The sequence below is a fragment of the Salvelinus fontinalis genome, chromosome 4 (genome assembly GCF_029448725.1).
Source record: "Salvelinus fontinalis isolate EN_2023a chromosome 4, ASM2944872v1, whole genome shotgun sequence".
NCBI classification, from domain to species: domain Eukaryota; kingdom Metazoa; phylum Chordata; class Actinopteri; order Salmoniformes; family Salmonidae; genus Salvelinus; species Salvelinus fontinalis.
The window spans coordinates 9,703,784-9,721,152 of NC_074668.1; the positions used below are offsets into that span (position 1 = coordinate 9,703,784).

The window sequence follows — 17,369 nt, forward strand, 5'->3', positions numbered from 1 at the left end:
AGGAGCTGCTTTCATGCGTTGTTCTGAGGAGGAATAGCAGAAGGGAGAAAACGAGATCGATATGCAGCGGACGAGAAACTAGTGGTGGACAGACAGCTATTACATGACCTTTTCATGACCTTTTCATGGTACAATAACCCTGTTATGACACTGTCTTCTTCTCTTCTCCCATCTGGCTTAAAGTGTTGTTTCACACTACATTCATCAAGTCATTGGTTGACAACTATGGAACGACAAACAACAGTAAAGGCAAATTACATCAATCATTTAGGCAAATAGGCTATTTGCTGTATCTCAGATTAAAAAACTGTCAAATACTGTGACAAGAATGATAAGATGAAAATAACTACAGTAGTTATGAAGGCTTTACCAGTTCAATAAAATAAATACACAAAACTACATCCATTGCATCCGTTAAATCAGGCGTATTCAAAATTGATCCTGGATGTCCGGAGCAATGATGTTTTTTATTCTACTTGATAATTCATTTCACCCACCTGGTGTCCCAGCTCTAAACCAGTCCATGATTAGAGGCTAATGGCAGACTGGTGTCCCAGGTCTAAACCAGTCCCTGATTAGAGGATAATGGCAGATAGGGTAAGGGAGTGAGGCTTGCAGTCACTTTATGGAAGTTAGTGTTCCATGTCTGTCCACCTGCCAACCTAAGGGTTCTGGGTAAACACACCAATCTGGCCACTCATGATATCAATGTGTCTGTCCTTGTGTTTATCTAGCACCATCTTGGCTGGGCTCCTAGCTGCTGGAATTCCCCATCACTTCCTGAAGTCCATTGGGGAAGGTCCCATGTCACTGGCTCCTGATCTACCGCTAACCACTACAGCACCAGTCGGCAGCTATATAGGAGAGAGTCCTTTAATGGGGGAGGGTACCATTTCCTCTCGGTTTCATCAGCAGCCTGATATGTGTGATCTTTTAATATTTTTTTTTTAAGGCACCCTTCTATTCTGAGTGTTGCACAACCCTTAACCCTTTGTTGGGAATGAAAATGGTGTGTATGGCAACCGTGAACCCAGCAGGTCGTAATGTACATGGATGATATGAATCTCCGGTTGCAACAGATTGTGATCACAGTAACATGATAATAGCACATAGACCTAGCTGCAAACTGAATGAACATTTTGGGACTTTGTAGAGATACAAAAGCATCCGGAAATCTAACAGTTTGCTAAGCGGCTAAGCCCTTACCGAAGCAAGACTGTAGAATATCTGAAATACCAAGTGGGACCAAGGGAGATTATTTGTGTTTGCGAGGGAGCAGAGGCTATACGTAGAGCCTCCAGAGGTGAGGTGTAAACTCTCCACTCCACAGTCCACCAACATCCACATCAGCACTGTGTGTCGGCGCGGCAACAGCTCCCATTCCACAATCTGATCTGAGGTCATAAATATCAATAAAACTGTAAGAGAGACCACATGTGTTAGAAATGGCACCCTATTCCCTATCAAGTGCACTACTTTTGAACAGGGCCCATACGTTTCTGGTCAAAAGTAGTGCACTGTGTGGGGAATAGGGAGCCATTTGGAATGAAGCATACAGCTGCCGTGGCTGTGCAGCACAGAACAGCACAGTGTGCAGGAGAGAATCAATGAAACAAACGATGGGAGGAATAAATGTCTTCCACACAAAGTTTGGTGGTTCATTGAGGTCCCTTTATGAAAGTTTTAAGGTGTTTCTGATGCTGTCTTTTATACCCAGGTAAAAATAACTTTTTTGATGCTTGTCTCAGTCATTTTGTAGAGGTAAAATATATTTTGGGACACAGGTTTGAGAATTTCTCTGAAGAACATATGAACGTGGAGAAGTTCTGTGAACAGCAAAGAAAAGCACCATTTGAAAAGCAGGTTTTCTCAGACACATCCAAGATGAACCCACAGACTGGCCAATATTAACATGAAGCAGGTCCTCAGACACGTCCAAGATGAACCCACAGACTGCCAAATATTAACATGAAGCAGGTCCTCAGACATGTCCAAGATGAACCAACAGACTGCCCTATAATTAACATGAAGCAGGTTCTCTCAGACACATCCAAGATGAACCTACAGACTGCCCTATAATTAACATGAAGCAGGTTCTCAGACACATCCAAGATGAACCCACAGACTGGCCAATATTAACATGAAGCAGGTTCTCTCAGACACATCCAAGATGAACCCACAGACTGCCCTATAATTAACATGAAGCAGGTTCTCAGACACATCCAAGATGAACCCACAGACTGCCCTATAATTAACATGAAGCAGGTTCTCTCAGACACATCCAAGATGAACCCACAGACTGCCCTATAATTAACATGAAGCAGGTTCTCAGACACATCCAAGATGAACCCACAGACTGCCCTATAATTAACATGAAGCAGGTTCTCAGACACATCCAAGATGAACCCACAGACTGCCCTATAATTAACATGAAGCAGGTTCTCAGACACATCCAAGATGAACCCACAGACTGCCCTATAATTAACATGAAGCAGGTTCTCAGACACATCCAAGATGAACCCACAGACTGCCCTATAATTAACATGAAGCAGGTTCTCAGACACATCCAAGATGAACCCACAGACTGCCCTATAATTAACATGAAGCAGGTTCTCAGACACATCCAAGATGAACCCACAGACTGCCCTATAATTAACATGAAGCAGGTTCTCAGACACATCCAAGATGAACCCACAGACTGCCCTATAATTAACATGAAGCAGGTTCTCTCAGACACATCCAAGATGAACCCACAGACTGGCCAATATTAACATGAAGCAGGTTCTCAGACACATCCAAGATGAACCCACAGACTGGTCAATATTAACATGAAGCAGGTTCTCAGACACATCCAAGATGAACCCACAGACTGGTCAATATTAACATGAAGCAGGTTCTCAGACACATCCAAGATGAACCCACAGACTGGCCAATATTAGATGTGCACTTTGTCTGTATGGGTGTGTGCTTAATGAGTTTGAAGTAGCCATGTTTACCTTCCTAACAAGATAAAAAGTAATGAATCCTATTCCGCACCTACAACCCTTACCTCTGTTATATTCAATTTCCTCCTCCTCTTCCTCCTCCTCGTCCTCCTCCTCATTCCACCACTATTGTTATAGCCATATGCAATCAAATGATACCGGCGTTAACAGACACACACACACACGCAGACACACACACACGCACGCGCAGACACACACACACGCAGACACACACACACGCACACGCAGACACACACACACGCACGCGCAGACACACACACACTCGCAGACACACACACACACACACGCACGCGCAGACACACACACACACACACGCACGCGCAGACACACACACTCGCAGACACTGAAACAATCCTGCAGTACAGAACACCAAGGTGGGACCTGACTCACTGACCTGACTCACTGACCTGACTCACTGACCTGACTCACTGACCTGACTCACTGACCTGACTCACTGACCTGACTCACTGACCTGACTCACTGACCTGACTCACTGACCTGACTCACTGCTCCTTCTACTGCTACACAAAGGAACAACAACCATTTTCTCCCCCTGTGCTTCCACTAGCATACGAATGTGAGTGGTTTCTTTCAGGGATCTCTCGCGCTGACAGACATGACATCTACTCGGGACTGTGGAATGCCAGAGAAGTGTTGCTACTTGTGCCTAGCTCAGCTAATGGACCGCTAATAGAAGAAGACGGTGCCCAGTGATGCTCCCTCTGTAGTTAGGAGTGTGACAGTCTGTGATTAATTACCATCTCTCTCTCTCTCTCCTCATTTTGGTGGAGAAGAAAAGATTGCAACTAGCAACTATCTTCAGCAGAGTCATTATTTCGAAGCCTTAGCTACCTGCACTGGTAGAAAACAGCCACCACAGCTATTACCATTCTAGTTAATACAAGAAATAACAATGTGATTTTTCTACTGGCACTATCTCCGGTAAACTGTGAGTGAAGAAGGAAACATGCAGCCTCAGCAAAGTCCTATTTATATTCATAATCACAGAGAATACCGCCTTCAAATGAATCAACGCAAATTGCTTGTACACAAAATGATGTCACCAGCAAAATATAGAATTTCTTGTTATAATCAGTGGTCCTCTGTAACTGTGCCCTTGTTGTACCGTTGTGTGTGTGTGTGTGTGCGTGCGTGTGTGCGTGCACTGTATTGCACATGTATACAGCGGCAGCTAAACCTTTTTTACGGCACAAGCTCAAAATCCCTACTCCTTTTGGCAGCGTTACAACGTACTCATTATGCACATAGTCCTACTTTGTGTGATTTCTCAGCGGTTACAATCTTTTGGGGGCTCAAATTTAAGCTGAGGAGGTACAAAGTTACAGCAATGATTACAGTCATTATAGTCTCACATTTTGCATATGCAGTCGGTCTGATCAACCCTGAAGATTACCAGGCATCTCTGGCAGAGAGACCAAAAAAAATAATGAATGTGGAGAAGAGAGAGAGGAGGGGAAAAGAAGGCTGAGGAGAAGAGAGAGAGAGGAGGGGAAAAGAAGGCTGATGAGAAGAGAGAGAGGAGGGGAAAAGAAGGCTGATGAGAAGAGAGAGAGGAGGGGAAAAGAAGGCTGAGGAGAAGAGAGAGGAGGGGAAAAGAAGGCTGAGGAGAAGAGAGAGAGGAGGGGAAAAGAAGGCTGAGGAGAAGAGAGAGAGGAGGGGAAAAGAAGGCTGTGGAGAAGAGAGAGAGGAGGGGGGGAAAAGGCTGTGGAGAAGAGAGAGAGGAGGGGGGGAAAAGGCTGTGGAGATGAACGAGAGGAGGGGGAAAGAATGCTGTGGAGAAGAGAGAGAGGAGGGGGGAAAAGGGCTGTGGAGAAGAGAGAGAGGAGGGGGAAAGAAGGCTGTGGAGATGAACGAGAGGAGGGGGAAAGAAGGCTGTGGAGAAGAGAGAGAGGAGGGGAAAAGAAGGCTGTGGAGATGAACGAGAGGAGGGGGAAAGAAGGCTGTGGAGATGAACGAGAGGAGGGGGAAAGAAGGCTGTGGAGAAGAGAGAGAGGAGGGGGGAAAAGGGCTGTGGAGAAGAGAGAGAGGAGGGGGAAAGAAGGCTGTGGAGATGAACGAGAGGAGGGGGAAAGAAGGCTGTGGAGAAGAGAGAGAGGAGGGGAAAAGAAGGCTGTGGAGAAGAGAGAGAGGAGGGGGAAAGAAGGCTGTGGAGAAGAGAGAGAGGAGGGGAAAAGAAGGCTGTGGAGATGAACGAGAGGAGGGGGAAAGAAGGCTGTGGAGATGAACGAGAGGAGGGGGAAAGAAGGCTGTGGAGAAGAGAGAGAGGAGGGGGGAAAAGGGCTGTGGAGAAGAGAGAGAGGAGGGGGAAAGAAGGCTGTGGAGATGAACGAGAGGAGGGGGAAAGAAGGCTGTGGAGAAGAGAGAGAGGAGGGGAAAAGAAGGCTGTGGAGATGAACGAGAGGAGGGGGAAAGAAGGCTGTGGAGATGAACGAGAGGAGGGGGAAAGAAGGCTGTGGAGAAGAGAGAGAGGAGGGGGGAAAAGGGCTGTGGAGAAGAGAGAGAGGAGGGGGAAAGAAGGCTGTGGAGATGAACGAGAGGAGGGGGAAAGAAGGCTGTGGAGAAGAGAGAGAGGAGGGGAAAAGAAGGCTGTGGAGATGAACGAGAGGAGGGGGAAAGAAGGCTGTGGAGATGAACGAGAGGAGGGGGAAAGAAGGCTGTGGAGAAGAGAGAGAGGAGGGGAAAAGAAGGCTGTGGAGAAGAGAGAGAGGAGGGGGAAAGAAGGCTGTGGAGAAGAGAGAGAGGAGGGGAAAAGAAGGCTGTGGAGATGAACGAGAGGAGGGGGAAAGAAGGCTGTGGAGATGAACGAGAGGAGGGGGAAAGAAGGCTGTGGAGAAGAGAGAGAGGAGGGGGGAAAAGGGCTGTGGAGAAGAGAGAGAGGAGGGGGAAAGAAGGCTGTGGAGATGAACGAGAGGAGGGGGAAAGAAGGCTGTGGAGAAGAGAGAGAGGAGGGGAAAAGAAGGCTGTGGAGATGAACGAGAGGAGGGGGAAAGAAGGCTGTGGAGATGAACGAGAGGAGGGGGAAAGAAGGCTGTGGAGAAGAGAGAGAGGAGGGGAAAAGAAGGCTGTGGAGAAGAGAGAGAGGAGGGGAAAAGAAGGCTGTGGAGAAGAGAGAGAGGAGGGGGAAAGAAGGCTGTGGAGAAGAGAGAGAGGAGGGGAAAAGAAGGCTGTGGAGATGAACGAGAGGAGGGGGAAAGAAGGCTGTGGAGAAGAGAGAGAGGAGGGGAAAAGAAGGCTGTGGAGAAGAGAGAGAGGAGGGGGAAAGAAGGCTATAGAGGAATACCAAGCCAAATCCTTCATCCGGCTCCTACACAAGAGGTCTGCCGGGTAGCTCACGAGGGTGGGACACTCCTCTGCTTTTCCTGATCCCCTGTGCATATTCAGAGGAGCTTTCACTGCTTTACACTCAAGCTTTGTCTGCCTGAAAGGAGAGTGAATGTCGAATTCAACACAAGAAAAACACCTTCCCCTGCGTATTTATTCCTCTTACTCCCAAGAGGACAATAACAGACAATAAACATGCAGGAAACAAAAGCGCCCGTGGCCTCCTCATCACAATTGTCCTTTTCTCTCCGGCAGAATTACACATTCAGAGTGACAGAGAGCCCACTTCAGCAGCCTACTTCTCTCCCCATCTGATCCCTTGTTTATCACTGGCTAGCGCTAGCTCCATCAGCACTGCCAGCCTGCCTGTCTGTCTGTCTGCCTGCTTTTCTGTCTTTCTGCCTGTCTGTCTGCCTGACTGACTGTCTGCCAACCTGACTGTCTGTCTGCCTGACAGCTATTCTGTCTTTCTGCCTGTCTGTCTGCCTGACAGCTATTCTGCCTTTCTGCCTGTCTGTCTGCCTGACAGCTATTCTTTCTTTCTGCCTGTCTGTCTGTCTGCCAGACTGACTGTCTGTCTGCCTTCCTGTTTGTCTGCCTGGCAACCAGTCTGTCTTTCTACCTGTCTGCCTGTCTGTCTGCCTGTCTTTGTCTGTCTGCCTGTCTGTCTGCCAGACTGTCTGTCTGCCTGTTGGGCCTCCAGACCGTGGGAGCCCTCCCAGCTAAGCATGCTGGGAATGTTTGTTGTCTTTCCTGCAACCGTTGATTAGACCCTCTCTCTCTCCCCGCCTTGTGTCGACAGATTGAAGCCAACTGCTTCAGCCAGTGACAGAGTATAGACGAACCGTGAGGACGCAGTACAGTACATGGACGTGGATGTAAACTGCTGTAAGCTCCAGCTTCACAGGTGTTCTGTAAGCAGATATGGATAAATCTGGTTATACCCCGGGCAGGATGAATCTGGTTATACCCCAGACACGATGGATCTGGTTATACCCCAGACACGATGGATCTGGTTATACCCCGGGCAGGATGAATCTGGTTATACCCCGGGCAGGATGAATCTGGTTATACCCCAGACACGATGGATCTGGTTATACCCCAGACACGATGGATCTGGTTATACCCCAGGCAGGATGAATCTGGTTATACCCCGGGCAGGATGAATCTGGTTATACCCCAGACACGATGGATCTGGTTATACCCCAGACACGATGGATCTGGTTATACCCCGGGCAGGATGGATCTGGTTGTACCCCGGGCAGGATGGATCTGGTTATACCCCGGGCAGGATGAATCTGGTTGTACCCCAGGCAGGATGAATCTGGTTATACCCCAGGCAGGATGGATCTGGTTATACCCCAGGCAGGATGAATCTGGTTATACCCCAGGCAGGATGAATCTGGTTATACCCCAGGCAGGATGAATCTGGTTATACCCCAGGCAGGATGAATCTGGTTATACCCCAGGCAGGATGGATCTGGTTATACACCAGACAGGATGGATCTGGTTATACCCCGGGCAGGATGAATCTGGTTATACCCCGGGCAGGATGAATCTGGTTATACCCCAGGCAGGATGAATCTGGTTATACCCCAGGCAGGATGAATCTGGTTATACCCCAGGCAGGATGGATCTGGTTATACCCCGGGCAGGATGAATCTGGTTATACCCCGAGCAGGATGGATCTGGTTATACCCCAGGCAGGATGAATCTGGTTATACCCCAGGCAGGATGAGAGGTTTCTGTGTTCTACACAACAAATAAACATAACTAAAAAAGAAAAACTCTCTTTGATTCCATGGGTAGCATGGTTGCTCTGGGTTACCAGTTTCACTGGTTTGGCTGTGCCCTACGTGAGAAAGAGGGCAAGAGGGAAGAAGAAATCAGATTGAGGATGCAAGGTGGTGCAGAGCCTCCCGTGAAGAGCAGCTGGCACGGAGCACAATGCCGCCTAAAGTCTAAAGCCACAGCTAGCTTTCTGTGACGCCTCAGGGCAGGCAGAGCCAGGCTGAGTTATGGGCCTACTGTTTCTATGGCATGTGAGGCCCAGCACGCAACAGTGACCAACTGACTCCGTGTCCCACTGCTCCCAGCTCTTTCAGAGGCACAACAATAACTCCACTGTTTAACCGCAGTTTAATTAATCTGAATAAATCTTAATGAGCACAGTCAGAGAGAGAGAGAGAGAGAGAGACAGAGAGAAAGAGAGAGACAGAGAGAGACAGAGAGAGACAGAGAGAGACAGAGAGACAGAGAGACAGAGAGAAAGAGAGAGACAGAGAGAAAGAGAGAGACAGAGAGAAAGAGAGAGACAGAGAGAAAGAGAGAGACAGAGAGAAAGAGAGAAGACAGAGAGAAAGAGAGAAGACAGAGAGAAAGAGAGAAGACAGAGAGAAAGAGAGAAGACAGAGACAGAGAGAAAGAGAGAAGACAGAGACAGAAAGAGAGAAGACAGAGAAGACAGAGAAGACAGAGACAGAGACAGAGAAGACAGAGACAGAGAGACAGAGACAGAGACAGAGACAGAGAGAGAGAGAGAGAGAGAGAGAGAGAGAGAGAGAGAGAGAAAGAGGGAGAGAGAGACATAGAGAGAGAGCGAGGGAGAGAGAGAGAGAGAGGGGAAACATGGGAAGGGAGTAGAGACAAGGGAGGAAAATGAGACTATGAACAAACGGGGACGACAAGTGATTGGCGAAACAAGTGTGGCTATTCAGTGAGTCAAAAATAGCCATTATGCAAATTAAAGAACACGATTTTGACCGTAGTACCTACGAGCCATTGATTCATTCCAAACAAAACTCCCAAACAAAGAACTCTAGAATGAGATCCTAAATGAGGGCTGAATTTCCACAGTCCATGAACAATGCATCATAGTAATACTATCAGAGAGTACACAGTAATACTATAAGAGAGTACACAGTAATACTATCAGAGAGTACACATTAATACTATCAGAGAGTACACAGAGTACACAGTAAAAATATCAGAGAGTACATAGTAATAATATCAGAGAGTACACAGTAATACTAGCAGAGTACACAGTAATGCTATTAGAGAGTACACTGTAATAATATTAGAGAGTACACAGTAATAATATTAGAGAGTACACAGTAATACTATCAGAGTACACGGTAATACTATTAGAGAGTACACAGTAATACTATCAGAGAGTACACAGCAATAATATCAGAGTACACAGTAATAATATCAAAGAGTAGACATTTATACTATCAGAGAGTACACAGTAATACTATCAGAGTAAACAGTAATAATATCAAAGAGTAGACATTAATAAATTCAGAGAGTACACAGTAATACTATCAGAGAGTACACAGTAATATTATCAGAGAGTACACAGTAATACTATCAGAGAGCTACTGAGAATCAGCTCCAACTCTGTCTTTATTCTACATTTAAAATTCAAGACGGCGATGGAAGGTGTGCGTGCGTGTGTGTGTGTGTGTGTGTGTGTGTGTGTGTGTGTGTGTGTGTGTGTGTGTGTGTGTGTGTGTGTGTGTGTGTGTGTGTGTGTGTGTGTGTGTGTGTGTGTGTGTGTGTGTGTGTGTGTGTGTGTGTGTGTGTGTGTGTGTGTGTGTGTACTCATCTGTCTTCTGTTCTAACCCAGGGTTTCCCCTGTGAATACTTTGGATGGTGTTGGTGCTGCTCAGTCTCTTGACATCTCTGTGAAAACCAACACAGGACTAGACTACAAAAGCAACATCCTCTTTGAGCGAGGAAAATACTTCAATGTTTTTGTCAAAACATTTCATTTCTGAATGACTAACTTCAGGCCCATCTTGCTCGTAAGCACCCCCAGATATACAGTGGCAAGAAAAAGTATGTGAACCCTTTGGAATTACCTGGATTTCTGCATAAATTGGTCATCAAATTTGATCTGATCTTCATCTTAGTCATAACAATAGACAAACATAGTGTGCTTAAACTAATAACACACACATTATTGTATGTTTCTTGTCTTTATTGATACATCATTTAAACATTCACAGGGTAGGTTGGAAAAAGTATGTGAACCCCTAGGCTAATGACATCTCCAAAAGCTAATTGGAGTCAGGAGTCAACTAACCTGGAGTCGAATCAGTGAGACGAGATTGGAGATGTTGGTTAGAGCTGCCCTGCCCTATAAAAAACACTCACAAAATTTGAGTTTGTTACTCACAAGAAGCATTGCCTGATGTGAACCATGCCTCAGACAAAAGAGATCTCAGAAGACCTAAGATTAAGAATTGTTGACTTGCATAAAGCTGGAAAGGGTTACAAAAGTATCTCTAAAAGCCTTGATGTTCATCAATCTACGGAAAGAAAAATTGTCTATAAATGGAGAAAGTTCAGCACTGTTGCTACTCTCCCTAGTGGCCGTCCTGCAAAGATGACTGCAAGAGCACAGCACAGAATGCTCAATGAGGTTAAGAAGAATCCTAGAGTGTCAGCTAAAGATTTACAGAAATCTCTGGAACTTACTAACATCTCTGTTGACGAGTCTACGATACGTAAAACACTAAAAAAGAATGGTGTTCATGGGAGGAAACCACGGAATAAGCGACTGTGTCCAAAAAAAACATTGCTGCACATCTGAAGTTTGCAAAAGTGCACCTATATGTTCCACAGCGCTACTGGCAACATATTCTGTGGACAGATGAAACTACAGATCAGTTGTTTGGAAGGAACACACAACACTATGTGTGGAGAAAAAAGGCACACCACACCAACATCAAAACCTCATCCCAACTGTAAAGTATGGTGGAGGGGGCACCATGGTTTGGGGCTGCTTTGCTGCCCCAGGGCCTGGACAGCTTGCTATCATCGACGGAAAAATGTATTCCCAAGTTTATCAAGACATTTTGCAGGAGAATGTTAAGCTATCTGTCCGCCAATTGAAGCTCGACAGAAGTTGGATGATGCAACAGGACAACGACCCAAAACACAGAAGTTAATCAACAACAGAGTGGCTTCAACAGAAGAAAATACGCCTTCTGGAGTGGCCCAGTCAGAGTCCTGACCTCAACCCGATTGGAGATGATGTGGCATGACCTCAAGAGAGCGGTTCACACCAGACATCCCAAGAATATTGCTGAACTGAAACAGTTTTGTAAAGAAGAATGGTCCAAAATTCCTCCCGACCGTTGTGCAGGTCTGATCCGCAACGACAGAAAACATTTGGTTGAGGTTATTGCTGCCAAAGGAGGGTCAACCAGTTATTAAATCCAAGGGTTCACATACTTTTTCGACCCTGCACTGTGAATGTTTACACAGTGTGTTCAATAAAACATGAAAATGTATAATTGTTTGTGCGTTATTAGTTTAAAGCAGATTATGTTTTGTCTATTATTGTGACCTAGATGAAGATCAGATCACATTTTATGACCGATTTATGCAGAATCCTGATATTTCCAAAGGGTTCACATACTTTTTCTTCCCACTGTTCATAAACTTCACACTATATGAGTATGATTAGGAGAGTAGGCAACGGCGAAACAGAGATGAGGGAAAGAAAGTATGCCATCACATTTAATTTCAACGCCTTAATACAAAGGAGCCACGCCGTCAAAGACTGTCTTTCAAGATAGTCCATCACCACCGCTACTGAGTCAAAGCTCTGTCATTGTTAAGTCACTGCTACCGAGTCAGAGCTCTGTCCTTGTCAAGTCACTCCTACTGAGTCAGAGCACTGTCGTTGTCAAGTCACTCTTACTGAGTCAGAGCTCTGTCATTGTTAAGTCACTGCTACTGAGTCAGAGCTCTGTCATTGTCAAGACACTGCTACTGAGTCAGAGCACTATCGTTGTCAAGTTACTCCTACTGAGTCAGAGCACTATCGTTGTCAAGTCACTCCTACTGAGTCAGAGCTCTGTCATTGTCAAGTCACTCCTACTGAGTCAGAGCTCTGTCATTGTCAAGTCCAAGACGGATCAAAGCTGAGAACACCAAGAGAGTTCAGTGGCAGCTCCGACTCAATGGCAGTCAGTAAGGCTGTAAAAAGCGGGCCTCCACGGCCAATCACAGAACCCAGTCTGGAGCAGACAAGACACAGCTGTCTCCACAGTTGGCTACGAGGCCCTCTGGGAGCGTCCGTAATGGCCGACAGAGATTTCGGACCGCGGTCCTTGGTGCCAGACTCTAGCGGGCCTCACTTGCCTCTCGCAATCAGTTTCATACTTCTATGATTACCTTTAAAGCGTGGTATTGTGTAACCTTGCCTGAGCGCCGCTGCAGAAGTAAGCAGCCCCATCACCTGGACGGTCTGGAATGCACACCCTGTCAACACAGGGAGGATTTTTAAACCTGTTTGTTTCACACACAATCAGCCGTTATTGAGAGTGGGTTTAGCTAATGGCTTTTTAATAGGCCAAGGGGTTTTACGCCCCTTCTCAGTGCAGCGTGGAGATGGCTGCCACTTACATCCTTAAATAACATTCCACTGACTGCGTCGTCCTGTGCGTCTCTGTTTTTTAATGACCACAGCCCAAAGCCGACAGGAAGGATAGAGGGCTTAGGTACACAGTATCGATCTGACTCAATTAGGCCTATATACACAAGCCAATTTGCGGTTGTTTGGCCAACCTATTTGTAAGTGTTCTGGTTCAATAACACAAGTCTTAATGTGACTTTAGACTGACTTACCAAGCATGGGGAAAGTTGTCGTTATGGAAGGATGAGCACGAAATAACTTTTCTAAATGGAAGGTAAAGTAAAAGGCCCACAAAGGAAAGAGGAATACAATTTAAAAAATAAGACATTACGTTGAGATGTGTAGCTATGGAAAATAAGACTCATAGGTGATGGTGTCGACAAGAGAACAATTTGGTAGCCTATTTACTCTGGAAAATACTGTTTCACAACAACAATATCAAATAGTGTTGTCTCAAAACCAAGGCCGTGGATGTTAGCAATGCAGTCCAATGGGTGATAGAAAGACACTGCAAAACAATACAACAGGAACAACTACATGGCACAATCATTTACCAAAGAAATACTACAGTCACGCCAGAATACCAATGAGTAAGCTTATTTTACTTTAACTGAACTCAACTAAATTTTGTTAACTCATATTTTCAAAGCTCTTGTTTATTAAAAATGAAAAACAATCAAATATTGTATTTTAGAGTCAGACAAGGAGAAAGGGTAATCATTTGTAATAGTAACAGGAATATCACCTAAGGCCACACAAAGTATTATTAGTAAAAAATGTATAATTATTATAATTATTATTATTATTATTAGGATATAAACATTGGAAACTCACAAGTTATTATACCTTGGAGTTCAGTGAAAAAGTTTTACTTAGGCAACAAAATGTTGTTCAGCTACATCCTATATGCATATTGTGCTGGGACACATTTGAAAGATTCTTCAGAATGCTAGTTGTATTGAACTTTGTGTTCAATTACACACCAGTCGTGCAAATTATTGAACATAATAGCTAATACAATAAGAGTAACCGAATTGAACCCAAGCGTTGATAATAACACCACTCATTAAAAGTCTTGTTAGCGGAATTACTTTTGATCGCTAATCACGATTATTATTATTATTATTATCATTATTATCATCATTATCATCATTATTATTCGGCTAATAGGTTGTTTTTGTTATTGCTGCACGGTCACATTATTTTTTCCATGGTTTTCATTATCGAGGTCACAACATTAATTCAATAGTTTATTCAGCCATAACACAACATGTTAAATTGTGTCGTGAATTGATTAAGAGGCATATTTAGCCGATGTTTTTGTTGGGGGTTAGAATTGATAGGTGGCGTCGAGTCTCTCCGTACTAGATTTCGGAAAGTTCAGTCCAAACTCGCCTCTGTAAAATGTTTACGTGAAAAAATGTAGGCCTATCCATATCTTCCTCACTAAATATCAACAAAGTTTCTTGTTAGATAGCGTAATGTCATGTTGCTAACTGACGCATTCACATCATGATAAATTAATAGCTACGATTAGCTCAACATAATGTGTGGTAAACGCACACGCGTAATCTTTCTTCAGAAGCGGCTCATATTTCCCAATACGCACGTATAGGTGTGTGCTATTGCTTAGCACATTACACAGTTTGACTCTATTACGAAATAAACCTGAGAGAATTATAGCCTAGTTGATTAAATAAATTGCCTTTAGAATTCATGAGGATCATCGTCTTTTTTATATTTCATAATTGACCCGCAAGTGTACAATCCTCAATCTTGTCCTTTCAAGTCTGGAGTTGCACGCGATCTGTATTTCTCCCGTGACAAGTGGGGGGGAATTTTCAATTGTGTAACATTATGTTGTCCGAAAAAAATCCAATGCAGGTGTGATAAGCCAAATGATTGTTGCCTATAACCTAATATAGGATGCGATAATTAATGTCGACTGAGCATTGATATTTCAGATCCCTGCTACACTCAAGATAGTAGCCTAATCGTGTTGAAAGGACAGTAACGGGTGGTCTTACCTTGTGCGAATCCAATGTTTACGAGGACCAGAAGAACGAGTCCAGGTATGGTACACATTCGCAGAAAGTACCTCGCAAGTCCTATTCCAGTTTTCGCAGACTGTCCACTTTTCCCCATTATAGGCAGAGTAAAACAAACACCTTGCTGATGAAACCCACTGTTCGTAAAATAGCAGTTGTGGTCCAGACGCAGACGAGGTGGTTGTTGTCCGCTATAATAACGGTCAGGTCAGCGGATAATGTAGAAAGAGAAAGAATATGGGGGGAAACCAATGGGTTCAGGGGTCCCAGGACTTGAGTCAAAGCACTGACTCGCGCAGCTCCGTGCACGCAGAGCGAATGCCACCGCCCTCTAGTTATCAGCTACCCCTCCCCTTTAGAATAGAGGGAGAAAACGTAAGAAAATAAAGTACATTCCGTCACTAGGTTTGTTATTACACATTCGCTAAAACAAGTTACATGGATGAGCTTCTCATTGTGCAGTTTATATTTAGATGTTGGATTCGTTAGAAGTGTTGCGTCCAGGGCTGTTTCATTCTATAGTTCATCACCATACAACATCAACTCCGTTCATCGCGTGCATTATATTGCTTGCTCTGCAGACAGTGTGGGATCCTTACCACGTTTCTTTGGCCAATCCAGCTCATACCTCCTACCTATGTCTGCCCCCTTACGACCATTTTAAAGACCCGGACTGGTATCTGGAATGGGAGATAATGTATCTTTCGAATTGTACCTACAACCAGGGGCGCAACTATGGTTTTAGAATTGGGGGGGACATAATTATATAAATATATTTTTTTATCCAATCGGATAAACACTCCAAACAGCCTACCCGACCACTCAGAGGTGTCCGCATGGTCCTAGAGCACACTGTTGCCTCATTGTGTATCACATTCCAATCATAAAACTGGGGAGGACAAAAATGCTTTTTCAGAATGTGGGGGGGGGGTCCCCATTGAAAGTTGCGCCCCTGCATATAACATTTACATAATATATTCAGTTCCTGCTGGCTTGATCAGGGAAACCCTTAATAGTACAATAGAAAACCGCATATAAACTGTTCTAGGTTTTAAAGGGATATCACATGTAGCCTAATAGTGTATAGGATATTATACCAAAAAAGCTATAGGGATTTTCCAACCTCTTGGGCGACCCTCAGCAATTTTATGTATTTAAACTTTTCCATAGCTAACACACCTGATTCAACTTGTCAAATAATCATCAAGTCCTTGATAAGGTGTATTAGGTATGCTAGTCCAGTGCTACAATGCCTGAGGGTCCTCAAGGAGAGGTTTTGGGCACTTAAAGTTAGACTTTATCGTAAAGTAACGATGTCTTAGTAATGTCTTATGACCAAAGGAGATGTCAGGAAGGCGCTGGACAACAGTCTTTCAGTCTTGTATTTAGAAAAAAGGTGAGGTAACAGTGGTAGCTAGTCGATTTCGATTTAACACTCGATTTCATCAACACTGGGGCCTCTCAGGGGTGTGTATTTAGTCCCCTCCTGTCAACCCTGTTCACCCACGACTGCGTGGCGAAACACGACTCCAACAACATCATTAAGTTTTCTGACGACACAAGTGATCACCGACAACGATGAGACAGCCTATAGGGAGGTCAGAGAACTGGCAGTGTGGTGCCAGGACAACAAACTCTCCCTCAATGTGAGCAAGACAAAGGAGCTGATCGTGGACTTAGGAAAAGGTGGGCCGAACAGGCCCCCATTAACATTGACGGGGCTGTAGTGGAGCGGGTCGAGAGTTTCAAGTTCCTGGGTGTCCACATCCCCAACAAACGATCATGGTCCAAACACACCAAGACAGTCGTGAAGAGGGCACGACAAAAAAAAATCCCCCTCAGGAGACTGAAAGGATTTGGCATGGGTCCCCAGATTCTCAAAAAGTTCTACAGCTGTACCATCAAGAGCATCCTGACCATTATCGATTATGTTTGTTAAAAACAACCTGAGGATTGATTATAAAAAACATTTGACATGTTTCTACAAACATTACGGATACTTTTTGGAATTTTCGTTGAACGGAACGAGGCTTTGGTTTTCTGAACATAACGCGCAACCCAAATGGCGTTTTTTTGTTATAAAAGTAAAATTTATCGAACAAAAATAACATTTATTGTGTAACTGGGAGTCTCGTGAGTGCAAACATCCGAAGATTATCAAAGGTAAGCGATTAATTTTATTGCTTTTCTGACTTTCGTGACCATGCTAATTTGGGGCTAGCTGTTCTAGCATTGATTGATACAATCACAAAAGCTTGGATTTCTTTCGCTGTAAAGCATATTTTCTAAATCTGACACGATGGGTGGATTAACAACAAGCTAAACTGTGTTTTGGTATATTTCACTTGTGATTGCATGATTATAAATATTTTTTGTAATATTTTGCTCCCTGCAATTCAGCGGTTGTTTAGGAAAATGATCCCGTAAAAGGGATCCGTATCACAGAGAAGTTAACAGCTTCTACCCCCAAGCCATAATACTGCTGAACAATTAATCAAATGGCCACCGGGCTATTAAATTGACCCCCCTCCATTTGTTTGTACA

At 44.5% G+C, this 17,369-nt stretch overlaps 1 protein-coding gene across 1 annotated transcript in view; it reads right to left on the bottom strand.

Moving 5' to 3' along the window:
* The window catches only part of unc5ca (unc-5 netrin receptor Ca), a gene marked incomplete in the record, with an annotated part of 261,508 nt that extends 246,044 nt beyond the window's left edge, over window positions 1-15,464 (bottom strand). Inside the window, 1 exon segment of the mRNA XM_055918711.1 lies at window positions 14,805-15,464. Coding sequence (XP_055774686.1) covers window positions 14,805-14,922 — 118 coding nt within the window.
* Between the last annotated feature and the right edge of the window lie 1,905 nt (window positions 15,465-17,369).